At 37.4% G+C, this 25,805-nt stretch overlaps 1 protein-coding gene across 1 annotated transcript in view; it reads right to left on the bottom strand.

The window, feature by feature from the left end:
- Nucleotides 1-15,145, bottom strand: part of LOC128641827 (bile acid-CoA:amino acid N-acyltransferase) — a 78,751-nt gene extending 63,606 nt beyond the window's left edge. The window contains exon 1 of the mRNA XM_053694374.1: nucleotides 14,683-15,145. Within this exon, the coding sequence (XP_053550349.1) occupies nucleotides 14,683-15,145 (463 nt within the window). The remainder of the gene's footprint in view (nucleotides 1-14,682) is intronic.
- Between the last annotated feature and the right edge of the window lie 10,660 nt (nucleotides 15,146-25,805).

Here is a 25,805-nt window from a genome sequence, read left to right as displayed (position 1 = left end):
TTAACTTCAGTTGGGGGAACAGTTTGCAGTCTCTTGCTGCTTGAGGTATGACACATTCTAACAAGACGATGTAATGCTGGAAGCTGTCATTTTCCCTATGGGATCCGGTAAGCCATGTTTATTACGATTGTAAATAAGGGCTTCACAAGGGCTTATTTAAACTGTAGACTTTTTTTGGGCTAAATCGATTGATATTAACACTTATTTAGCCTTGAGGAATCATTTATTCTGGGTATTTTGATTTAATAATATCGGCAGGCACTGTTTTAGACACCTTATTCTTTAGGGGCTTTCCCAAAGCATAGGCAGAGTCTCATTTTCGCGCCGGTGTTGCGCACTTGTTTTTGAGAGGCATGGCATGCAGTCGCATGTGAGAGGAGCTCTGATACTTATAAAAGACTTCTGAAGGCGTCATTTGGTATCGTATTCCCCTTTGGGTTTGGTTGGGTCTCAGCAAAGCAGATACCAGGGACTGTAAAGGGGTTTAAAGCTTAAAACGGCTCCGGTTCCGTTATTTTAAGGGTTAAAGCTTCCAAAATTGGTGTGCAATATTTTCAAGGCTTTAAGACGCTGTGGTGAAAATTTGGTGAATTTTGAACAATTCCTTCATGTTTTTTCGCAATTGCAGTAATAAAGTGTGTTCAGTTTAAAATTTAAAGTGACAGTAACGGTTTTATTTTAAAACGTTTTTTGTACTTTCTGATCAAGTTTATGCCTGTTTAACATGTCTGAACTACCAGATAGACTGTGTTCTGAATGTGGGGAAGCCAGAATTCCTATTCATTTAAATAAATGTGATTTATGTGATAATGACAATGATGCCCAAGATGATTCCTCAAGTGAGGGGAGTAAGCATGGTACTGCATCATTCCCTCCTTCGTCTACACGAGTCTTGCCCACTCAGGAGGCCCCTAGTACATCTAGCGCGCCAATTCTCCTTACTATGCAACAATTAACGGCTGTAATGGATAATTCTGTCAAAAACATTTTAGCCAAAATGAACCCTTGTCAGCGTAAGCGTGGCTGCTCTGTTTTAGTTACTGAAGAGCATGACGACGCTGATATTAATATCTCTGAAGGGCCCCTAACCCAATCTGAGGGGGCCAGGGAGGTTTTGTCTGAGGGAGAAATTACTGATTTAGGGAACATTTCTCAGCAGGCTGAATCTGATGTGATTACATTTAAATTTAAATTGGAACATCTCCGCATTTTGCTTAAGGAGGTATTATCCACTCTGGATGATTGTGAAAATTTAGTCATCCCAGAGAAACTATGTAAAATGGACAAGTTCCTAGAGGTGCCGGGGCTCCCAGAAGCTTTTCCTATACCCAAGCGGGTGGCGGACATTGTTAATAAAGAATGGGAAAGGCCCGGTATTCCTTTCGTCCCTCCCCCCATATTTAAAAAATTGTTTCCTATGGTCGACCCCAGAAAGGACTTATGGCAGTCAGTCCCCAAGGTCGAGGGAGCGGTTTCTACTTTAAACAAACGCACCACTATTCCCATAGAGGATAGTTGTGCTTTCAAAGATCCTATGGATAAAAAATTAGAAGGTTTGCTTAAAAAGATGTTTGTTCAGCAGGGTTACCTTCTACAACCCATTTCATGCATTGTCCCTGTCACTACAGCCGCATATTTCTGGTTTGATGAACTGCTTAAGGTGCTCGATAGTGACTCTCCTCCTTATGAGGAGATTATGGACAGAATCAATGCTCTCAAATTGGCTAATTCTTTCACTCTAGACGCCTCTTTGCAATTGGCTAAGTTAGCGGCTAAGAACTCTGGGTTTGCTATTGTGGCGCGCAGAGCGCTTTGGTTGAAATCTTGGTCGGCTGATGCGTCTTCCAAGAACAAGCTACTAAACATTCCTTTCAAGGGGAAAACGCTGTTTGGTCCTGACTTGAAAGAGATTATCTCTGATATCACTGGGGGTAAGGGCCACGCCCTTCCTCAGGATCGGCCCTTCAAGGCAAAAAAATAGACCTAATTTTCGTCCCTTTCGTAAAAACGGACCAGCCCAAGGTGTTACGTCCTCTAAGCAAGAGGGTAATACTTCTCAGGCCAAGCCAGCTTGGAGACCAATGCAAGGCTGGAACAAGGGAAAGCAGGCCAAGAAACCTGCCACTGTTACCAAGACAGCATGAAATATTGGCCCCCGATCCGGGACCGGATCTGGTGGGGGGCAGACTCTCTCTCTTCGCTCAGGCTTGGGCAAGAGATGTTCTGGATCCTTGGGCGCTAGAAATAGTCTCCCAGGGTTATCTTCTGGAATTCAAGGGACTTCCCCCAAGGGGGAGGTTCCACAAGTCGCAGTTGTCTTCAGACCACATAAAAAGACAGGCGTTCTTACATTGTGTAGAAGACCTGTTAAAAATGGGAGTGATTCATCCTGTTCCATTAAGAGAACAAGGGATGGGGTTCTACTCCAATCTGTTCATAGTTCCCAAAAAAGAGGGAACGTTCAGACCAATCCTAGATCTCAAGATCTTAAACAAATTTCTCAAGGTCCCATCGTTCAAGATGGAAACCATTCGAACTATCCTTCCTTCCATCCAGGAAGGTCAATTTATGACCACGGTGGATTTAAAGGATGCGTATCTACATATTCCTATCCACAAGGAACATCATCGGTTCCTAAGGTTTGCATTCCTGGACAAACATTACCAGTTCGTGGCGCTTCCTTTCGGATTAGCCACTGCTCCAAGGATTTTCACAAAGGTACTAGGGTCCCTTCTAGCGGTGCTAAGACCAAGGGGCATTGCAGTAGTACCTTACCTGGACGACATTCTGATTCAAGCGTCGTCCCTTCCTCAAGCAAAGGCTCACACGGACATTGTCCTGGCCTTTCTCAGATCTCACGGCTGGAAAGTGAACGTGGAAAAGAGTTCTCTATCCCCGTCAACAAGGGTTCCCTTCTTGGGAACAATTATAGACTCCTTAGAAATGAGGATCTTTCTAACAGAGGCCAGAAAAACAAAGCTTCTGGACTCTTGTCGGATACTTCATTCCGTTCCTCTTCCTTCCATAGCTCAGTGCATGGAAGTGATCGGGTTGATGGTGGCGGCGATGGACATAGTTCCTTTTGCGCGCATTCATCTAAGACCATTACAACTGTGCATGCTCAGTCAGTGGAATGGGGACTATACAGACTTGTCTCCGAAGATACAAGTAAATCAGAGGACCAGAGACTCACTCCGTTGGTGGCTGTCCCTGGACAATCTGTCTCAAGGGATGATGTTCCACAGACCAGAGTGGGTCAGTGTCACGACCGACGCCAGTCTGATAGGCTGGGGCGCGGTCTGGGGATCCCTGAAAGCTCAGGGTCTTTGGTCTCGGGAAGAATCTCTTCTACCGATAAATATTCTGGAACTGAGAGCGATATTCAATGCGCTCCAGGCCTGGCCCCAGCTTGCGAGGACCAGGTTCATACGGTTTCAATCAGACAACATGACGACTGTTGCGTACATCAACCATCAGGGGGGAACAAGGAGTTCCCTAGCGATGGAAGAAGTAACCAAAATTATTCTTTGGGCGGAGTCTCACTCCTGCCACCTGTCTGCTATCCACATCCCAGGAGTGGAAAATTGGGAAGCGGATTTTCTGAGTCGTCAGACATTGCATCCGGGGGAGTGGGAACTCCATCCGGAAATCTTTGCCCAAGTCACTCACCTGTGGGGCATTCCAGACATGGATCTGATGGCCTCTCGTCAGAACTTCAAAGTTCCTTGCTACGGGGCCAGATCCAGGGATCCCAAGGCGGCTCTAGTGGATGCACTAGTAGCACCTTGGACCTTCAAACTAGCTTATGTGTTCCCGCCATTTCCTCTCATCCCCAGGCTGATAGCCAGGATCAAGCAGGAGAGGGCGTCGGTGATCTTGATAGCTCCTGCGTGGCCACGCAGGACTTGGTATGCAGATCTGGTGAATATGTCATCGGCTCCACCTTGGAAGCTACCTTTGAGACGAGACCTTCTTGTTCAGGGTCCGTTCGAACATCCGAATCTGGTTTCACTCCAGCTGACTGCTTGGAGATTGAACGCTTGATTTTATCGAAGCGAGGATTCTCAGATTCTGTGATCGATACTCTTGTTCAGGCCAGAAAGCCTGTGACTAGAAAGATTTACCACAAAATTTGGAAAAAATATATCTGTTGGTGTGAATCTAAAGGATTCCCTTGGGACAAGGTTAAGATTCCTAGGATTCTATCCTTCCTTCAAGAAGGATTGGAAAAAGGATTATCTGCAAGTTCCCTGAAGGGACAGATTTCTGCCTTGTCGGTATTACTTCACAAAAAGCTGGCAGCTGTGCCAGATGTTCAAGCCTTTGTTCAGGCTCTGGTTAGAATCAAGCCTGTTTACAAACCTTTGACTCCTCCTTGGAGTCTCAATTTAGTTCTTTCAGTTCTTCAGGGGGTTCCGTTTGAACCCTTACATTCCGTTGATATTAAGTTATTATCTTGGAAAGTTTTGTTTTTAGTTGCGATTTCTTCTGCTAGAAGAGTCTCAGAATTATCTGCTCTGCAGTGTTCTCCTCCTTATCTGGTGTTCCATGCAGATAAGGTGGTTTTACGTACTAAACCTGGTTTTCTTCCAAAAGTTGTTTCTAACAAAAACATTAACCAGGAGATTATCGTACCTTCTCTGTGTCCAAAACCAGTTTCAAAGAAGGAACGTTTGTTGCACAATTTGGATGTTGTTCGCGCTCTAAAATTCTATTTAGATGCTACAAAGGATTTTAGACAAACATCTTCCTTGTTTGTTGTTTATTCAGGTAAAAGGAGAGGTCAAAAAGCAACTTCTACCTCTCTCTCTTTTTGGATTAAAAGCATCATCAGATTGGCTTACGAGACTGCCGGACGGCAGCCTCCCGAAAGAATCACAGCTCATTCCACTAGGGCTGTGGCTTCCACATGGGCCTTCAAGAACGAGGCTTCTGTTGATCAGATATGTAGGGCAGCGACTTGGTCTTCACTGCACACTTTTACCAAATTTTACAAGTTTGATACTTTTGCTTCTTCTGAGGCTATTTTTGGGAGAAAGGTTTTGCAAGCCGTGGTGCCTTCCATTTAGGTGACCTGATTTGCTCCCTCCCTTCATCCGTGTCCTAAAGCTTTGGTATTGGTTCCCACAAGTAAGGATGACGCCGTGGACCGGACACACCTATGTTGGAGAAAACAGAATTTATGTTTACCTGATAAATTTCTTTCTCCAACGGTGTGTCCGGTCCACGGCCCGCCCTGGTTTTTTTAATCAGGTCTGATATTTTATTTTCTTTAACTACAGTCACCACGGTACCATATGGTTTCTCCTATGCAAATATTCCTCCTTAACGTCGGTCGAATGACTGGGGTAGGCGGAGCCTAGGAGGGATCATGTGACCAGCTTTGCTGGGCTCTTTGCCATTTCCTGTTGGGGAAGAGAATATCCCACAAGTAAGGATGACGCCGTGGACCGGACACACCGTTGGAGAAAGAAATTTATCAGGTAAACATAAATTCTGTTTTTACAGGCAACTTTGTAATTATTTTAACCAGGTACAATAGCTATTAAATAGTTAAGAACTATTTAATAGTTACCTAGTTAAAATAATAACAAATTTACCTGTAAAATAAATCCTAACCTAAGATATAATTAAACCTAACACTACCCTATCAATAAAATAATTAAATAAACTACCTACAATTACCTACAATTAACCTAACACTACACTATCAATAAATTAATTAAACACAATTCCTACAAATAAATACAATTAAATAAACTAGCTAAAGTACAAAAAATAAAAAAGAACTAAGTTACAGAAAATAAAAAAATATTTACAAACATAAGAAAAATATTACAACAATTTTAAACTAATTACACCTACTCTAAGCCCCCTAATAAAATAACAAAGCCCCCCAAAATAAAAAATTCCCTACCCTATTCTAAATTAAAAAAATTACAAGCTCTTTTACCTTACCAGCCCTGAACAGGGCCCTTTGCGGGGCATGCCCCAAGAATTTCAGCTCTTTTGCCTGTAAAAGAATAAATACAATACCCCCCCCCAACATTACAACCCACCACCCACATACCCCTAATCTAACCCAAACCCCCCTTAAATAAACCTAACACTAAGCCCCTGAAGATCTTCCTACCTTGTCTTCACCATACCAGGTTCACCGATCCGTCCTGAAGAGCTCCTCCGATGTCCTGATCCAAGCCCAAGCGGGGGCTGAAGAGGTCCATGATCCGGTCAAAGTCTTCATCCAAGCGGGGCAGAAGAGGATCTTCCATCCGATTGAAGTCATCATCCAGGCGGCATCTTCTATGGTCTTCCATCCGGAGCGAAGCGGCAGGATCCTGAAGACCTCCAGCGCGGAACATCCATCCGGACCGACGACTGAACGACGAATGACTGTTCCTTTAAGGGACGTCATCCAAGATGGCGTCCCTCGAATTCCGATTGGCTGATAGGATTCTATCAGCCAATCGGAATTAAGGTAGGAATTTTCTGATTGGCTGATGGAATCAGCCAATCAGAATCTAGTTCAATCCGATTGGCCAATCAGATTGAGCTCGCATTCTATTGGCTGATCGGAACAGCCAATAGAATGCGAGCTCAATCTGATTGGCTGATTGGATCAGCCAATCGGATTGAACTAGATTCTGATTGGCTGATTCCATCAGCCAATCAGAAAATTCCTACCTTAATTCCGATTGGCTGATAGAATCCTATCAGCCAATCGGAATTCGAGGGACGCCATCTTGGATGACGTCCCTTAAAGGAACAGTCATTCGTCGTTCAGTCGTCGGTCCGGATGGATGTTCCGCGCTGGAGGTCTTCAGGATCCTGCCGCTTCGCTCCGGATGGAAGACCATAGAAGATGCCGCCTGGATGATGACTTCAATCGGATGGAAGATCCTCTTCTGCCCCGCTTGGATGAAGACTTTGACCGGATCATGGACCTCTTCAGCCCCCGCTTGGGCTTGGATCAGGACATCGGAGGAGCTCTTCTTGACGGATCGGTGAACCTGGTATGGTGAAGACAAGGTAGGAAGATCTTCAGGGGCTTAGTGTTAGGTTTATTTAAGGGGGGTTTGGGTTAGATTAGGGGTATGTGGGTGGTGGGTTGTAATGTTGGGGGGGGGTATTGTATTTATTCTTTTACAGGCAAAAGAGCTGAAATTCTTGGGGCATGCCCCGCAAAGGGCCCTGTTCAGGGCTGGTAAGGTAAAAGAGCTTGTAATTTTTTTAATTTAGAATAAGGTAGGGAATTTTTTATTTTGGGGGGCTTTGTTATTTTATTAGGGGGCTTAGAGTAGGTGTAATTAGTTTAAAATTGTTGTAATATTTTTCTTATGTTTGTAAATATTTTTTTATTTTCTGTAACTTAGTTCTTTTTTATTTTTTGTACTTTAGCTAGTTTATTTAATTGTATTTATTTGTAGGAATTGTGTTTAATTAATTTATTGATAGTGTAGTGTTAGGTTAATTGTAGGTAATTGTAGGTAGTTTATTTAATTATTTTATTGATAGGGTAGTGTTAGGTTTAATTATATCTTAGGTTAGGATTTATTTTACAGGTAAATTTGTTATTATTTTAACTAGGTAACTATTAAATAGTTCTTAACTATTTAATAGCTATTGTACCTGGTTAAAATAATTACAAAGTTGCCTGTAAAATAAATATTAATCCTAAAATAGCTATAATATAATTATAATTTATATTGTAGCTATATTAGGATTTATTTTACAGGTAAGTATTTAGCTTTAAATAGGAATCATTTATTTAATAAGAGTTAATTTATTTCGTTAGATAAATATTATATTTAACTTAGGGGGGTGTTAGTGTTAGGGTTAGACTTAGCTTTAGGGGTTAATCAATTTATTAGAATAGCGGTGAGCTCCGGTCGGCAGATTAGGGGTTAATAATTGAAGGTAGGTGTCGGCGATGTTAGAGAGGGCAGATTAGGGGTTAATACTATTTATGATAGGGTTAGTGAGGCGGATTAGGGGTTCATAACTTTATTATAGTAGCGCTCAGGTCCGCTCGGCAGATTAGGGGTTAATAAATGTAGGCAGGTGTCGGCGACGTTGAGGGGGGCAGATTAGGGGTTAATAAATATAATATAGGGGTCGGCGATGTTAGGGCAGCAGATTAGGGGTACATAGGGATAACGTAGGTGGCGGCGATTTGCGGTCGGAAGATTAGGGGTTAATTATTTTAAGTAGCTGGCGGCGACGTTGTGGGGGGCAAGTTAGGGGTTAATAAATATAATATAGGGGTCGGCAGGGTTAGGGGCAGCAGATTAGGGGTACATAAGTATAACGTAGGTGGCGGTCGGCAGATTAGGGGTTAAAAATTTTAATCGAATGGCGGCGATGTGGGGGGACCTCGGTTTAGGGGTACATAGGTAGTTTATGGGTGTTAGTGTACTTTAGGGTACAGTAGTTAAGAGCTTTATGAACCGGCGTTAGCCAGAAAGCTCTTAACTCCTGCTATTTTCAGGCGGCTGGAATCTTGTCGTTAGAGCTCTAACGCTCACTTCAGAAACGACTCTAAATACCGGCGTTAGAAAGATCCCATTGAAAAGATAGGCTACGCAAATGGCGTAGGGGGATCTGCGGTATGGAAAAGTCGCGGCTGAAAAGTGAGCGTTAGACCCTTTAATCACTGACTCCAAATACCAGCGGGCGGCCAAAACCAGCGTTAGGAGCCTCTAACGCTGGTTTTGACGGCTACCGCCGAACTCCAAATCTAGGCCTTAGAAAGGAAGAAAAAAGTGAGATCACATTTGTAACCACCTATACTAGTCAGTATAACAAAATCTGTAACATCATTAAAAAGAATCTGCAGATTTTACAAGGAGATGACATCTTGAAAAATATAATTGAGAAAGGTTGCAGATTTGTATCGAGAAGAAATGTTACAATTGGAAATATGATCTCTCCAAGTATGTTAAAGAAACCGAAGAAAGATAGCAGTTGGTTGACCTGCAAGGGTCACTACAAGTGTGGCACTAGAAGCTGCACAGCTTGGAGCTACACGTCCATTTCTAAGGTATTTCAGTCAGCATCTACACAAAAGGTCTACAATTGTAAGATGTGCACAAACTGTAGAACAGAATTTGTCATCTATATGGTACAATGTAACCATTGCAATCTGCAGTATGTGGGGTGCACCTCGAGAGAGGCCCGAGCAAGAATTCGGGAGCACCTTAATGATATAGAGAAAGACAAGACCACCACAGGAGTTGCTAAGCACTTTCTTTATGAACATCAGGGTAATGTCAGTACCTTCAGGTGGATGATTATTGATGTAATAAAGAAAAAACCGAGAGGGGGGTGATAGGGTTCAAGAGCTCTTCCGTAGGGAGGCTTATTGGATCTTTACACTCAATACACGGAGACCAGCCGGTATGAATATAACAGATGATATCATTAATTTCTGGGAAAAGTGAGGATACAGCTATAGTGCCCGATTAGTACTTACAAATATAGGGACACTTAGAACCAGATACAATGACAGAAGGTCAGTATCATATAACGGGGTTGACAAGACTGAAATATCAAATTTCCCTTTTCTTGAGTTTATTATCCTTTAGTCTACAACTCAAACTTACATTTAATATTTAGCAGGCATTATAGTTGATCCCCTTAGAAATTGTGTAGTTGAGCACAGAGGGTAGATAAATGAGACTACTCTAGATGTCTGAATATACTGCAGTATTGATTTTGGCAAAAACAGTTTAAATATCAATCATGACTAATTGAAATGGTTTAATAAATCAAGTATAGCACTCAGAGCTGACACACATAGTTCAGATTGTAGCTATTGGTAGATAAATCAAGATCATGTGAGTGAGGCATTCCGGTACACTATAATGATTATGGTTATTGAATTAATGAGCATGAGTAGATGATGTTAGAGAATGTGGTTTATGAATAGATATTTCCCAAGAGATCTGTGTGAGTGTGTGTGTATTTTATGGGGGGTAAGCGGACACTTTGCGAGAAGTAGTATTTAATCCATAGTGCGGATTTTTACAGCCTTAGTGGCTTGTGCACAGGAGGCGCGACCCCGGTTTATGCACACACACATAGACAGACTAATTAAATGGGATAATATACACCACTATTTATGTATGTTAATATACGAGAACTGATTCTATTTCAGCATTATTATATACATCTCTTGTAATTGAATTGATAGGGAGGACATGAAGAAAGTGGGAGTATACACAATCAATGACGGACGAGCTAAGGGGAGGAGGGAGTTTATTCATGTCTACAGGCAACCAATGAGATTGTGAGGGGGCTTATATAGCTCCACAGGTGAATTCAGAATATTGAGTCTATGAATAAGGCGAATCAGCCGAAACGCGTCAGGCTGGCCTGTTTATGACATGAACAGCTGTTTTAAGCACTTGTTACTGCATGTTTGCATCAAGTTTTAACAATATCCAATAAAATGAACGTTTTATTTTAGCAGCATTCTGCTTCTTTTTGTACTACTACGGCAGAGGAGAGGGCCGTTGTCTGCTGCAACTGGGTTAGCAGCCCCTATTACCCGTTGGAGCTCCGGAGGCTTTACACTTACTTTACTGCCAGGATCGGTGAGGGGAATTAAAGTTTACATAACAGCCGGCATTTGGTCCAATAGGTAATCCAAGTCCGTCCCGCTATTGGTCAAACAAGTTCACGTGTCAAGTGACGTCAGACGCCATCGGAGGAATTCCACGCCCTGGAAGCGTGGTGTAGCGAAGAGCCGAGGCTAAGGATTGACCGCGAATAGACGGGTGAGACTGTGGAATCAGCTGGAAAAGGTGAGACCATTGCCTTATATCTGTTTACTCACCGTTAGCAGTTCGGATTGGGGAGTCAGCGGAGCACTGTTTACTTTGATTTATTTACATTTATAAGAATACCTAACCTTAGACGCACCTCTATTTTTAACTGATTGTACGAAAGGATCTTCTCTCTCAAGCCTTCCTTTTATCAAGATCTCAAAGCTCTAAATTTGACGCATGGTGACTGAATGCTTAATTCTGTCTCAGAGAGGTTTTTCTGACAATGTTATTGATACTTTGATTCAGACTAGGAAGCCGATTATCAGACATAAAACCTTTTTTTCTTGGGGTTCTCACAAAGGTTACCGTTGCAATTCTTGTAGAGTTCATGCAGGAAGGCTTAGATATAGGTTTATCAGCCAGTTCACTTAACGGTCATTTTCATCTCTTTCTGTTTTGTCTCAAAAGAAAACAGCTAAATTCCTGACTTTCCAGCCTTTGTTTAAAGTGATGGTAAAGTCATCTGTTGTGCAGTACATAATCCTTTTTCTTTTACCTTAACTAGCACATCGATGTGCTTATATAAATAAAAAACAATTTATTCACGCTGTAATGATGATTTTATTTCCCCTCCGTAGAGTTTTTTAAACAGCCTCTCTATAATTTTTTCACCGGTGCAGCTTTGATTGACAACGCTTTTACCCAATCATCAGCTCACCATGCGCCCTATGTAAAATATGAACCGCACGCTCCTGACATCTACACTAACTCTTTGCTACTTACTGCGCATGCGCACTTCTTACGCTAACTGCGCATTGCTATCTGAGAATACTCAGCTCCTGGTTTTAGCCGATGTAAGTAAACAGTAAATCATTCCTTTCGTAATGATTCACTGTTTGCTTTCATTTCTCTCATCAGCCAGATATTTTTCGATGTCTATATGTTTCAATGTTTGCTTTAATTTCTACCATCAATAATTTCTCTCTTCATATATAAAATAATTGTAAGTATTTTTTGGGCAAAAAGGATTATATACTGCACAACAGATGACTTTACCATCACTTTAAGCTCTCATCAGAATTAAATCAGTTACTCATCCAGCTTCTCCTCCTTGGAATCTTAATTTGGTTTTGAGGGTTCTTGAAACTCCTCATTTTGAGCCTATGAGGTCTATTTAACAAAGGTCTTGCGGATCTGATCCGACAGTGCGGATCAGGTCCAACAGACCTCGCTGAATGCAGAGAGCAATGCGCTCTCCGTATTCAGCATTGCACCAGCAGATCTTGTGAGCTGCTAGTGCAACTCCGCCCCCTGCAGACTCACGGCCAATCGGCCGCCAGCAGGGAGGTTTCAAGCAACCCGATTGTACTCGATCGGGTTGAATTGTGGCGATCTCTGTCCGCCTGCTCAGAGCAGGTGGACAGGGTTATGGAGCAGCGGTCTGCAGGCTCGCCAGAAACACGGGCCCTCAAGCTCCATTCAGAGCTTGATAAATGGGCCTCTATGCATCAGCTTCAGGTTCTTTTCTTCAGCTAGAAGCGCAGAGACGCTTTCAGTTTTGTAAATCTCCTTCTCTGATTTCTCATCAGAATACGGCCGTTCTTCACTAGCAATTAGAAACTTGTGGCATTCGCTTTGTGATTAAAGGGATATGAAACCCAAAATTGTTATTTAATGATTCAGATAGAACGTGTTTTACTCAACTTCCACATCTACAAAACAAGAACACAGAAGCGCAACCTCGACTCAAGGTAGTAGTATGGGAATGTATTTAAGCACACACAACACTATGCACTTACAGGAAAATAAATCAAAAGGTGCCTTAAAAACATATATAATCACGGCTTGATGCGTACGCCAGTTCTACGCGTTTCATCTGTCCTGCGCAGACCTCTTCAAGACGACTTAGGACCAACTGTGTCATTTACTTCTATTATCAATTTTTGATTGTTATTTTGGTATCTATTGTTGAAAAGCAGAGATGTATGCTTAGTTGCGGATTCATTTCTGGAACACTATATGGCAGCAGCTTTGCAAGAACACTAAAGGGCAGCACTATTTCCTGTCATGCAGTGCTGCAGATGCCTACCTAGGTATCTCTTCAACACAGAATATCATAGGAACTAAACTAATTTGATAATAGAAGTTGTGACGGACCGCATAGTACCCCACCTGGGTACCAGCTCCAAACGCTGCCTCCTGCTATCCAAATCCCTTCAGCAAATAGATAGCTGACACCAGCCCTTTACCCAAAACAAGAGACAGGGCTCCAGTTCAGGTAAAACCAAAAGGAATAACTGTTTATTGCAAGGTTCACACACACATTGTATACACTCCCAGGGACAATCCCCCTTCATGAATAGACATTAAAGGGCCATGATACCCAAATGTTTAAACATTTGAAAGTGATGCAGCATAGCTGTAAAAAGCTGAATAGAAAATATCACCTGAACATCTCTATGTAAAAAAGAAAGATATTTTACCTCAAAATGTCCTAAATATTCACACCCCATTGTAAAGGACTTTAAGCTGCAAATCAGTATGTCTGTCCCAGGACCGGCAAGGGAGTAAGCATTGTGCACACTCATGTTACTTCCCTATTTAGTTTAAGGAAGTTTACTATGAAATCTCATGAGAATTAAGTCAAATCTCATGAGATCACAGTAAAAGAGTTCATGGCCTCAGCAGTGTTGATGCGGATTGGCTGCAGTTCATTTCTTCATATTTTTTTTTACCTGCAGCGGGACAGCAGCTGAAGTAGAACTTTTTACACAGCACTTACTCTAGTGAGCTGAGGAAATTGTGAGATACATTATCTTCCTTTTTTTATATAGAGATGCTCAGGTGATATTTTCCTGTCAGCTTTTTACAGTTATACTGCATCAGTTTAAAGTGATTTAGCATATGAGTATTATGTCCCTTTAACTAGATCAGCAGGTCAAACATTAGATTATCAGATCAAACAATAGAAATGTCACCAAACTGTTGAAAGTCACACAACCAACATGATACTTCAAACTTTAAACATTATTCTAATCAGCTAGGCACTAGACAAGTCTTATCAGTAGGATTAATAGTTACAGGCATCCCTCACCCTGCCCCCCTTGTCTTTGTGGAGGGAAACTGTACACTGTAAATCCTGATTAGCCTGGGCGTGCCCACCAAGATGCCCAGAAACAGTTCCACAGTCCCAGCTCCCTTCCATGCCCTGACCGGGTAAAACCCCTGGTCTCTTCCGCTGCCGTAATCAGTAGCCCACAGCCCCCTCCAGAGGCCCCAGTGACGGTAGGTCCTGTCACAGAAGTAAATTAGAAACTTTTTTTAAATAGTCTGTTCTGTCTGAATCACAAAAGAAAACTGTTGGGTTTCTTATCCCTTTCATTTTTTCAAAGTTTTTGTTTGCGTTACATTAGTAGCTTCACAATTAACGATAACAAGACAGACGCGGCTCCATTTATTACAATGCAGCTGATCTCACAACTCGCAATGAGCGGCGGTTACAAATCTTTTTAAATGCCACAATTTTCAAGCTGTAATACTGTGGTGAGATTTTGTTATGCACAAGCTTTATAGAATTGACGCCCAGTGGAAAAGAAAAACTGTTTGTAAATTGATTAGGCCACTCTGGATCTAAGACATCCGGTGTCCTGGTCACATCTGGCACAGCATCTTTATATGTCTATGGTTATTAGGTTTTCTGTTTTCTACCTAAGCACTAAAAGCCTTAGTGAGAGTGCAAACCCTTTATATTATATTTACAGAAATCAGCACCAAATGTGTACTAATATTAATTAGCGCAATAGGGTTCATCAGCAGCTGGTTTTCTATGTGAGTGTTATGCTAGAAAGTGCAGAGGAATTAGCACTTTTACATATATTTATATAATACAAGACCAATTTATATTATCACAAACCTGATGGACAGAACAAGGCTCCTCGGATTCTCCCCTCTCGAATCTGAGTTCTTTGGGTGTCAGGAGACATAAACCACCTTTCAAATGTCTTGGTGACAATGGGTTGTGGGTCAGAAAACATTCCCAACTGTAAAGAGTCAAACAGGTCTACAGAGTATTGGAATGGACTCCCTTTAACGTCTCGCTTCACTACCCCCTGAAATGGTTTTAGAGATTTTAAGGACCAGAGAAGACCCATTGGCTGAACCCCAACATACGTTCCTCCAAGAGCAGGGTCTGTGTCCAGGTTCACTTCTCCTTGATCATTGGCTTTGAAGAAAGCACGAGACCAGAACTTCTCTCCCTTATCATCTTGTAGTGTCAAGCGAATGGTCACTAACTGGAGAGGAGCAAGTCCTGAAGCTTTAATCTGCACATACTCATCAGCCAGGCCCACCTCTGGTAACACTGCAAGGGCAATCATATCTGGAGAGGACACAATGAGAGAGAAAGGGAATATTATCAGCTGAAACAGCCCACTCCACCTCACAATACACAAACAAGCTTCTCCTGTTTTATGAAGTAAAATGATGTGTAAAGAGCACCAAAAGGTATATAGTGGTTAAAAGGATGTTTTAATGACTAAAAACAATCTAGTTGGATGACTAAAAGAACCTAATTAAAGGATTAGATACAATAAAACAAATGTATAGGTAGGTACAATGTACAATAAATAAACCTGAAATAGATTAAAAGTCCACAAAAAATTGAGAAGATAAGGTGCACCTTAAGAGCAAAAATAATGTCTATTGTCCTGTCCAAGTCGGTAAATAATGTGACAGCATGAAATGTTCCAATAGTGACGTATTCCAGTAAGAGACAGTGATATTAATCCAAATCTGACTTGCAAAAAATCCTCTAAAAAATCAGCAAAAAAAGTGTCAAAAAATAATAAACAATGAAAAATGAAAAAAATAAAAAATAATATTAAAAAATATGTGAATCAAAAATTGTGTGAATCAAAAATTGTGAAGTATATGTGAATTTATTCTTTAAATGATTCCTCAGTGAGGTAGTGCTTTCTTCTTGGTAGTGGATCGTGCTATCTTGCTAGTGACCTGTAAAACATATGATACAATAGTGCATTATAGCTAAAAAACAATATTCAAATATCAAAATAAGGCTTACCAAAACTGTCGACACGTTTCGACCCCAAATGTTGGGCCTTTATCAAGACTTGATAAATTATTGCACTATTGTATCATATGTTTTACAGGTCACTAGCAAGATAGCACGATCCACTACCAAGAAGAAAGCACTACCTCACTGAGGAATCATTTAAAGAATAAATTCACATATACTTCACAATTATTGATTCACTTATTTTTTATTATTATTTTTTCACTCGTCATTTTTCATTGTTTATTATTTTTTCACTCGTCATTTTTCATTGTTTATTATTTTTTCATTCGTCATTTTTCATTGTTTATTATTTTTTCACTCGTCATTTTTCATTGTTTATTATTTTTTGACACTTTTTGGAGGATTTTTTGCAAGTCAGATTTGGATTAATATCACTGTCTCTTACTGGAATACGTCACTATTGGAACATTTCATGCTGTCACATTGTTTACCGACTTGGACAGGACAATAGACGTTATTTTTGCTCTTAAGGTGCACCTTATCTACTCAATTTTTTGTGGACTTTTAATCTATTTCAGGTTTATTTATTGTACATTGTACCTACCTATACATTTGTTTTATTGTATCTAATCCTTTAATTAGGTTCTTTTAGTCATCCAACTAGATTGTTTTTAGTCATTAAAACATCCTTTTAACCACTATATACCTTTTGGCGCTCTTTACACATCATTTTACTTCAGCATTTCTTATAAGGTGAGCTATGACACCTGTGTTCTAGAGCGACTCAGGTATCTCCCATAAGCGCTTCATCTCACAAACCATTTCTCCTGTTTTATACAAAACATTTTATCCTAGAAAAAATATACTGTAGTGACATAATCTAGTCAGCCACTATAACCCTTTTACTACTGCAGCAAACCTATATCTCAGCCATCTGCACCTTATGTATATGCCCAGCACTTTACACAGAGCAAGGACAGGGCTATAGGAGGGAATGAAGATTTTACAATAAAGTTAGGATTAGGTTAGCAGCAAATGATGAGTACCCTCTGCAACCTTAAAGGGACAGGCAAGTCCAAAATAAACTTTCATGATTCAGATAGGTCATGTAATTATTAACAACTTTCCAATTTACTTTTATCACCAATTTTGCTTTGTTCTCTTGGTATTCTTAGTTGACAGCTAAACTTAGGAAGGCTCATATGCTAATTTCTTAGACCTTGAAGGCCGCCTCTTATCTGAATGCATTTTGACAGTTTTTCACCACTATAGATAACATTGAGTTCACGCACATGAAGTTACCTAGGAGTCAGCACTGATTGGCTAAAATGCAAGTCTGTAAATAGCACTGAAATAAGGGGCAGTTTGCAGAGGATTAGATACAGGGTAATCACAGAGGTAAAAAGTGTATTAATATAACTGTGCTGGTTATGCAAAACTGGGGAATGGGTAATAAAGGGATTATCTATATTTTTAAACAACAATATTTCTGGTGTTGACTGTCCCTTTACTATTTAACTTTGTTGTCAATGTCTCCAACCATAAATACAGTATTTATGTGATAGATATGTCATTATCTTCTACACTGACTCATATATACCAGAAGACAGATGCTGCCGTATGATTTCATTACATTTCTAACAAGGTTCAGTTGTAAACACAGATCCTTCAGGTGTCCAACTCTTCCAGAGTCTGAGTGTAAGGGCAATGCCAGTATCTGCTTCCTGCATACTACTATTTTACCGGTGAGGGAAGGTTCCTATCCCTGGTCTATTTGGGCGCTGTACCCCTATGTTTTAGACTGCATTACAAGGGTGCAGAATATTCACTGGAATTGCAGGGGTTAACTCGGGTAGCTTCTGAGCCCAGAGACCAGGTTGTTCTTTTTGTTGTTGACTTTTGCAATAAAATTCGTGTTAGAAATATTGTTGGGATTTGCTATTCCTTCTTGTTTGATTATAATTTCATTATGTTAATGTGATGTCATTAACCCTTTGGTCCAGTGTAAACTGACAGTCAGGATGTCAGTAGGATGTAAGTCCATGAGTTACCCCCCCCCCCCTTATGTAAACAGTGTACTGTATTTAAAATGAACAATAAACACTAAATACATTTTATATGCACACTACTGAATATTACTCAACACCTCTTGCCGCCATGTTGAAAATGAACTTTTATTGCATTCCAGTGCTGATGTGTTTGCCCATGTGCAGTAACTCTCCCTCAGATACCTGCAGTGCAACCTAAGTTCCAATATGGTGGCACCCATAATTAGAGGGAGGTGGTGAAATCTATTTGGTGTTTAATGTCGTCCTTTGTGTTGTAGTCTGTTCCCCAGTTTGAGGCAATTTAACCTTCATGCTGTGGTTCTCTTGACACTACCAGTCGGTTATGCTGGAAAGGAAGGCTCGCTGCTGGATTTTCTCTGCTGGAGAAGGAGGTCTGGATCCCAAGCACGGGGACTATTCCTCCGGTGTCTGCTACATTACACATTACTTGTGCACGTGCACACACACTACTAATACAGGTACATATATAGTTATATACATACAAATTACTTGTGCACATGCACACACACTACTAATACAGGTACATATAGTTATATACATACACATTACTTGTGCACGTGCACACACACTACTAATACAGGTACATATAGTTATATACATACAAATTACTTGTGCATGTGCACATACACTACTAATACAGGTACATATAGTTATATACATACAAATTACTTGTGCACATGCACACACACTACTAATACAGGTACATATAGTTATATACATACACATTACTTGTGCACATGCACACACACTACTAATACAGGTAAATATAGTTATATACATAAAAATTACTTGTGCACATACATATAGTAATATACATACACATTACTTGTGCACATACATATGTAATATACATACACATTACTTGTGCACATACATATAGTAGTATACATACACATTACTTGTGCACATACATATAGTAGTATACATACACATTACTTGTGCACATACATATAGTAGTATACATACACATTACTTGTGCACATACATATAGTAGTATACATACACATTACTTGTGCACATACATATAGTTATATACATACACATTACTTGTGCACATACATACAATAATATACATACACATTACTTGTGCACATACATACAATAATATACATACACATTACTTGTGCACATACATATAGTAATATACATACACATTACTTGTGCACATACATATAGTTATATACATACACATTACTTGTGCACATACATACAGTAATATACAAATACACATTACTTGTGCACATACATACAGTAATATACAAATACACATTACTTGTGCACATACATATAGTAATATACATACACATTACTTGTGCACATACATATAGTAATATACATACACATTACTTGTGCACATACATATAGTTATATACATACACATTACTTGTGCACATACATACAGTAATATACAAATACACATTACTTGTGCACATACATACAGTAATATACAAATACACATTACTTGTGCACATACATACAGTAATATACAAATACACATTACTTGTGCACATACATATAGTAGTATACATACACATTACTTGTGCACATACATATAGTAATATACATACACATTACTTGTGCACATACATATAGTAATATACATACACATTACTTGTGCACATACATATAGTTATATACATACACATTACTTGTGCACATACATACAGTAATATACATACACATTACTTGTGCACATACATACAGTAGTATACATACACATTACTTGTGCACATACATATAGTAGTATACATACACATTACTTGTGCACATACATATAGTTATATACATACACATTACTTGTGCACATACATACAGTAATATACAAATACACATTACTTGTGCACATACATATAGTAATATACATACACATTACTTGTGCACATACATATAGTTATATACATACACATTACTTGTGCACATACATACAGTAATATACAAATACACATTACTTGTGCACATACATACAGTAATATACAAATACACATTACTTGTGCACATACATATAGTAATATACATACACATTACTTGTGCACATACATATAGTAATATACATACACATTACTTGTGCACATACATATAGTTATATACATACACATTACTTGTGCACATACATACAGTAATATACAAATACACATTACTTGTGCACATACATACAGTAATATACAAATACACATTACTTGTGCACATACATATAGTAGTATACATACACATTACTTGTGCACATACATATAGTAATATACATACACATTACTTGTGCACATACATATGTAATATACATACACATTACTTGTGCACATACATATAGTAATATAAATACACATTATTTGTGCACATACATATAGTAGTATACATACACATTACTTGTGCACATACATATAGTAATATAAATACACATTACTTGTGCACATACATATAGTAATATACATACACAGTACTTGTGGACATACATATAGTAATATACATACACATTACTTGTGCACATACATATAGTAATATACATACACATTACTTGTGCACATACATATAGTAATATACATACACATTACTTGTGCACATACATATAGTAATATACATACACATTACTTGTGCACATACATATAGTAATATACATACACATTACTTGTGCACATACATATAGTAGTATACATACACATTACTTGTGCACATACATATAGTAATATACATACACATTACTTGTGCACATACATATAGTAATATACATACACATTACTTGTGCACATACATATAGTAGTATACATACACATTACTTGTGCAAATACATATAGTAGTATACATACACATTACTTGTGCACATACATATAGTAATATACATACACATTACTTGTGCACATACATATAGTAATATACATACACATTACTTGTGCACATACATATGTAATATACATACACATTACTTGTGCACATACATATAGTAGTATACATACACATTACTTGTGCACATACATATAGTAATATACATACACATTACTTGTGCACATACATATGTAATATACATACACATTACTTGTGCACATACATATAGTAGTATACATACACATTACTTGTGCACATACATATAGTAGTATACATACACATTACTTGTGCACATACATATAGTAGTATACATACACATTACTTGTGCACATACATATAGTAATATACATACACATTACTTGTGCACATACATATAGTAATATACATACACATTACTTGTGCACATACATATAGTAATATACATACACATTACTTGTGCACATGCATATAGTAATATAAATACACATTACTTGTGCACATACATATAGTAGTATACATACACATTACTTGTGCACATACATATAGTAGTATACATACACATTACTTGTGCACATACATATAGTTATATACATACACATTACTTGTGCACATACATATAGTAATATAGATACACATTACTTGTGCACATACATATAGTAGTATACATACACATTACTTGTGCACATACATATAGTTATATACATACACATTACTTGTGCACATACATATAGTAATATAGATACACATTACTTGTGCACATACATATAGTAATATAAATACACATTACTTGTGCACATACATATAGTAGTATACATACACATTACTTGTGCACATACATATAGTAGTATACATACACATTACTTGTGCACATACATATAGTTATATACATACACATTACTTGTGCACATACATACAATAATATACATACACATTACTTGTGCACATACATACAATAATATACATACACATTACTTGTGCACATACATATAGTAATATACATACACATTACTTGTGCACATATATATAGTTATATACATACACATTACTTGTGCACATACATACAGTAATATACAAATACACATTACTTGTGCACATACATACAGTAATATACAAATACACATTACTTGTGCACATACATATAGTAGTATACATACACATTACTTGTGCACATACATACAGTAATATACATACACATTACTTGTGCACATACATACAGTAGTATACATACACATTACTTGTGCACATACATATAGTAGTATACATACACATTACTTGTGCACATACATATAGTAGTATACATACACATTACTTGTGCACATACATATAGTAGTATACATACACATTACTTGTGCACATACATACAGTAATATACAAATACACATTACTTGTGCACATACATATAGTAGTATACATACACATTATTTGTGCACATACATATAGTAGTATACATACACATTACTTGTGCACATACATATCGTAGTATACATAAACATTACTTGTGCACATACATACAGTAGTATACATACACATTACTTGTGCACATACATACAGTAATATACAAATACACATTACTTGTGCACATACATATAGTTATATACATACACATTACTTGTGCACATACATACAGTAGTATACATACACATTACTTGTGCACATACATACAGTAATATACATACACATTACTTGTGCACATACATATAGTAGTATACATACACATTACTTGTGCACATACATATAGTGGTATACATACACATTACGTGTGCACATACATATAGTAATATACATACACATTACTTGTGCACATACATATAGTAATATAAATACACATTACTTGTGCACATACATATAGTAGTATACATACACATTACTTGTGCACATACATATAGTAGTATACATACACATTACTTGTGCACATACATATAGTTATATACATACACATTACTTGTGCACATACATATAGTAATATAGATACACATTACTTGTGCACATACATATAGTAATATAAATACACATTACTTGTGCACATACATATAGTAGTATACATACACATTACTTTGTGCACATACATATAGTAGTATACATACACATTACTTGTGCACATACATATAGTTATATACATACACATTACTTGTGCACATACATACAATAATATACTACACATTACTTGTGCACATACATACAATAATATACATACACATTACTTGTGCACATACATATAGTAATATACATACACATTACTTGTGCACATACATATAGTTATATACATACACATTACTTGTGCACATACATACAGTAATATACAAATACACATTACTTGTGCACATACATACAGTAATATACAAATACACATTACTTGTGCACATACATATAGTAATATACATACACATTACTTGTGCACATACATATAGTAATATACATACACATTACTTGTGCACATACATATAGTTATATACATACACATTACTTGTGCACATACATACAGTAATATACAAATACACATTACTTGTGCACATACATACAGTAATATACAAATACACATTACTTGTGCACATACATATAGTAGTATACATACACATTACTTGTGCACATACATACAGTAATATACATACACATTACTTGTGCACATACATACAGTAGTATACATACACATTACTTGTGCACATACATATAGTAGTATACATACACATTACTTGTGCACATACATATAGTTATATACATACACATTACTTGTGCACATACATACAGTAATATACAAATACACATTACTTGTGCACATACATATAGTAATATACATACACATTACTTGTGCACATACATATAGTTATATACATACACATTACTTGTGCACATACATACAGTAATATACAAATACACATTACTTGTGCACATACATACAGTAATATACAAATACACATTACTTGTGCACATACATATAGTAATATACATACACATTACTTGTGCACATACATATAGTAATATACATACACATTACTTGTGCACATACATATAGTTATATACATACACATTACTTGTGCACATACATACAGTAATATACAAATACACATTACTTGTGCACATACATACAGTAATATACAAATACACATTACTTGTGCACATACATATAGTAGTATACATACACATTACTTGTGCACATACATACAGTAATATACATACACATTACTTGTGCACATACATACAGTAGTATACATACACATTACTTGTGCACATACATATAGTAGTATACATACACATTACTTGTGCACATACATATAGTAGTATACATACACATTACTTGTGCACATACATATAGTTATATACATACACAGTTACTTGTGCACATACAACAGAAATATACAAATACCCCATTTACTTGTGCCACATACATAAAGTAGTATACGTACACATTATTTGTGCACATACATATAAGTAGTATACATACACATTAACTTGTGCACATACAATCGAAGTATACATAAACATTACTTGTGCACATACATAAGTAGTATACATACACATTACTGTCACATACATACAGTAATATACAATATACACATTACTTGTGCACATACATATAGTTTATCAACATACACATTACTTGTGCACCATAACATACAGTATATACATACACATCTACAGTGCACCATACATACAGTAATAATACATACACATTACTTGTGCACATACATATAGTAAGTATACATACACATTACTTGTGCACATACATGATAAGTGGTATAACATACACATTAACGTGTGCACATACATATAGTAGTATACATACACATTACTTGTGCACATACATATAGTAGTATACATACACATTACTTGTGCACATACATATAGTAGTATACATACACATTACTTGTGCACATACATATAGTAGTATACATACACATTACTTGTGCACATACATACAGTAGTATACATACACATTACTTGTGCACATACATACAGTAATATACAAATACACATTACTTGTGCACATACATATAGTAGTATACATACACATTACTTGTGCACATACATATAGTTATATACATACACATTACTTGTGCACATACATATAGTAGTATACATACACATTACTTGTGCACATACATACAGTAGTATACATACACATTACTTGTGCACATACATACAGTAATATACAAATACACATTACTTGTGCACATACATATAGTTATATACATACACATTACTTGTGCACATACATACAGTAATATACAAATACACATTACTTGTGCACATACATACAGTAATATACAAATACACATTACTTGTGCACATACATATAGTAATATACATACACATTACTTGTGCACATACATATAGTAATATACATACACATTACTTGTGCACATACATATAGTTATATACATACACATTACTTGTGCACATACATACAGTAATATACAAATACACATTACTTGTGCACATACATACAGTAATATACAAATACACATTACTTGTGCACATACATATAGTAGTATACATACACATTACTTGTGCACATACATACAGTAATATACATACACATTACTTGTGCACATACATACAGTAGTATACATACACATTACTTGTGCACATACATATAGTAGTATACATACACATTACTTGTGCACATACATATAGTAGTATACATACACATTACTTGTGCACATACATATAGTAGTATATATACACATTACTTGTGCACATACATACAGTAATATACAAATACACATTACTTGTGCACATACATATAGTAGTATACATACACATTATTTGTGCACATACATATAGTAGTATACATACACATTACTTGTGCACATACATACAGTAGTATACTACACTTCTACTTGTGCACATACATACAGTAATATACAAATCACATTACTTGTGCACATACATATAGTTATATACATACACACTTACTTGTGCACATATCATATAGTAGATATACATACACATTACGTGTGCACATACATATGTATATACATACACAATATCTTGTGCACATACAGTATAGTACTATAAATACACATTACTTTGTGCACATACATATAGAGTATACATAACATTACTTGTGAACATACATATAGTAGTATACATACACCATTACTTGTGCACATACATAAGTAATATACATACACAGTACTT

Source organism: Bombina bombina, chromosome 11 (genome assembly GCF_027579735.1).
Source record: "Bombina bombina isolate aBomBom1 chromosome 11, aBomBom1.pri, whole genome shotgun sequence".
NCBI classification, from domain to species: Eukaryota; Metazoa; Chordata; class Amphibia; order Anura; family Bombinatoridae; genus Bombina; species Bombina bombina.
The sequence above is the reverse complement of the archived record's forward strand: the minus strand, read 5'-3'. Positions and strand labels throughout refer to the sequence as shown.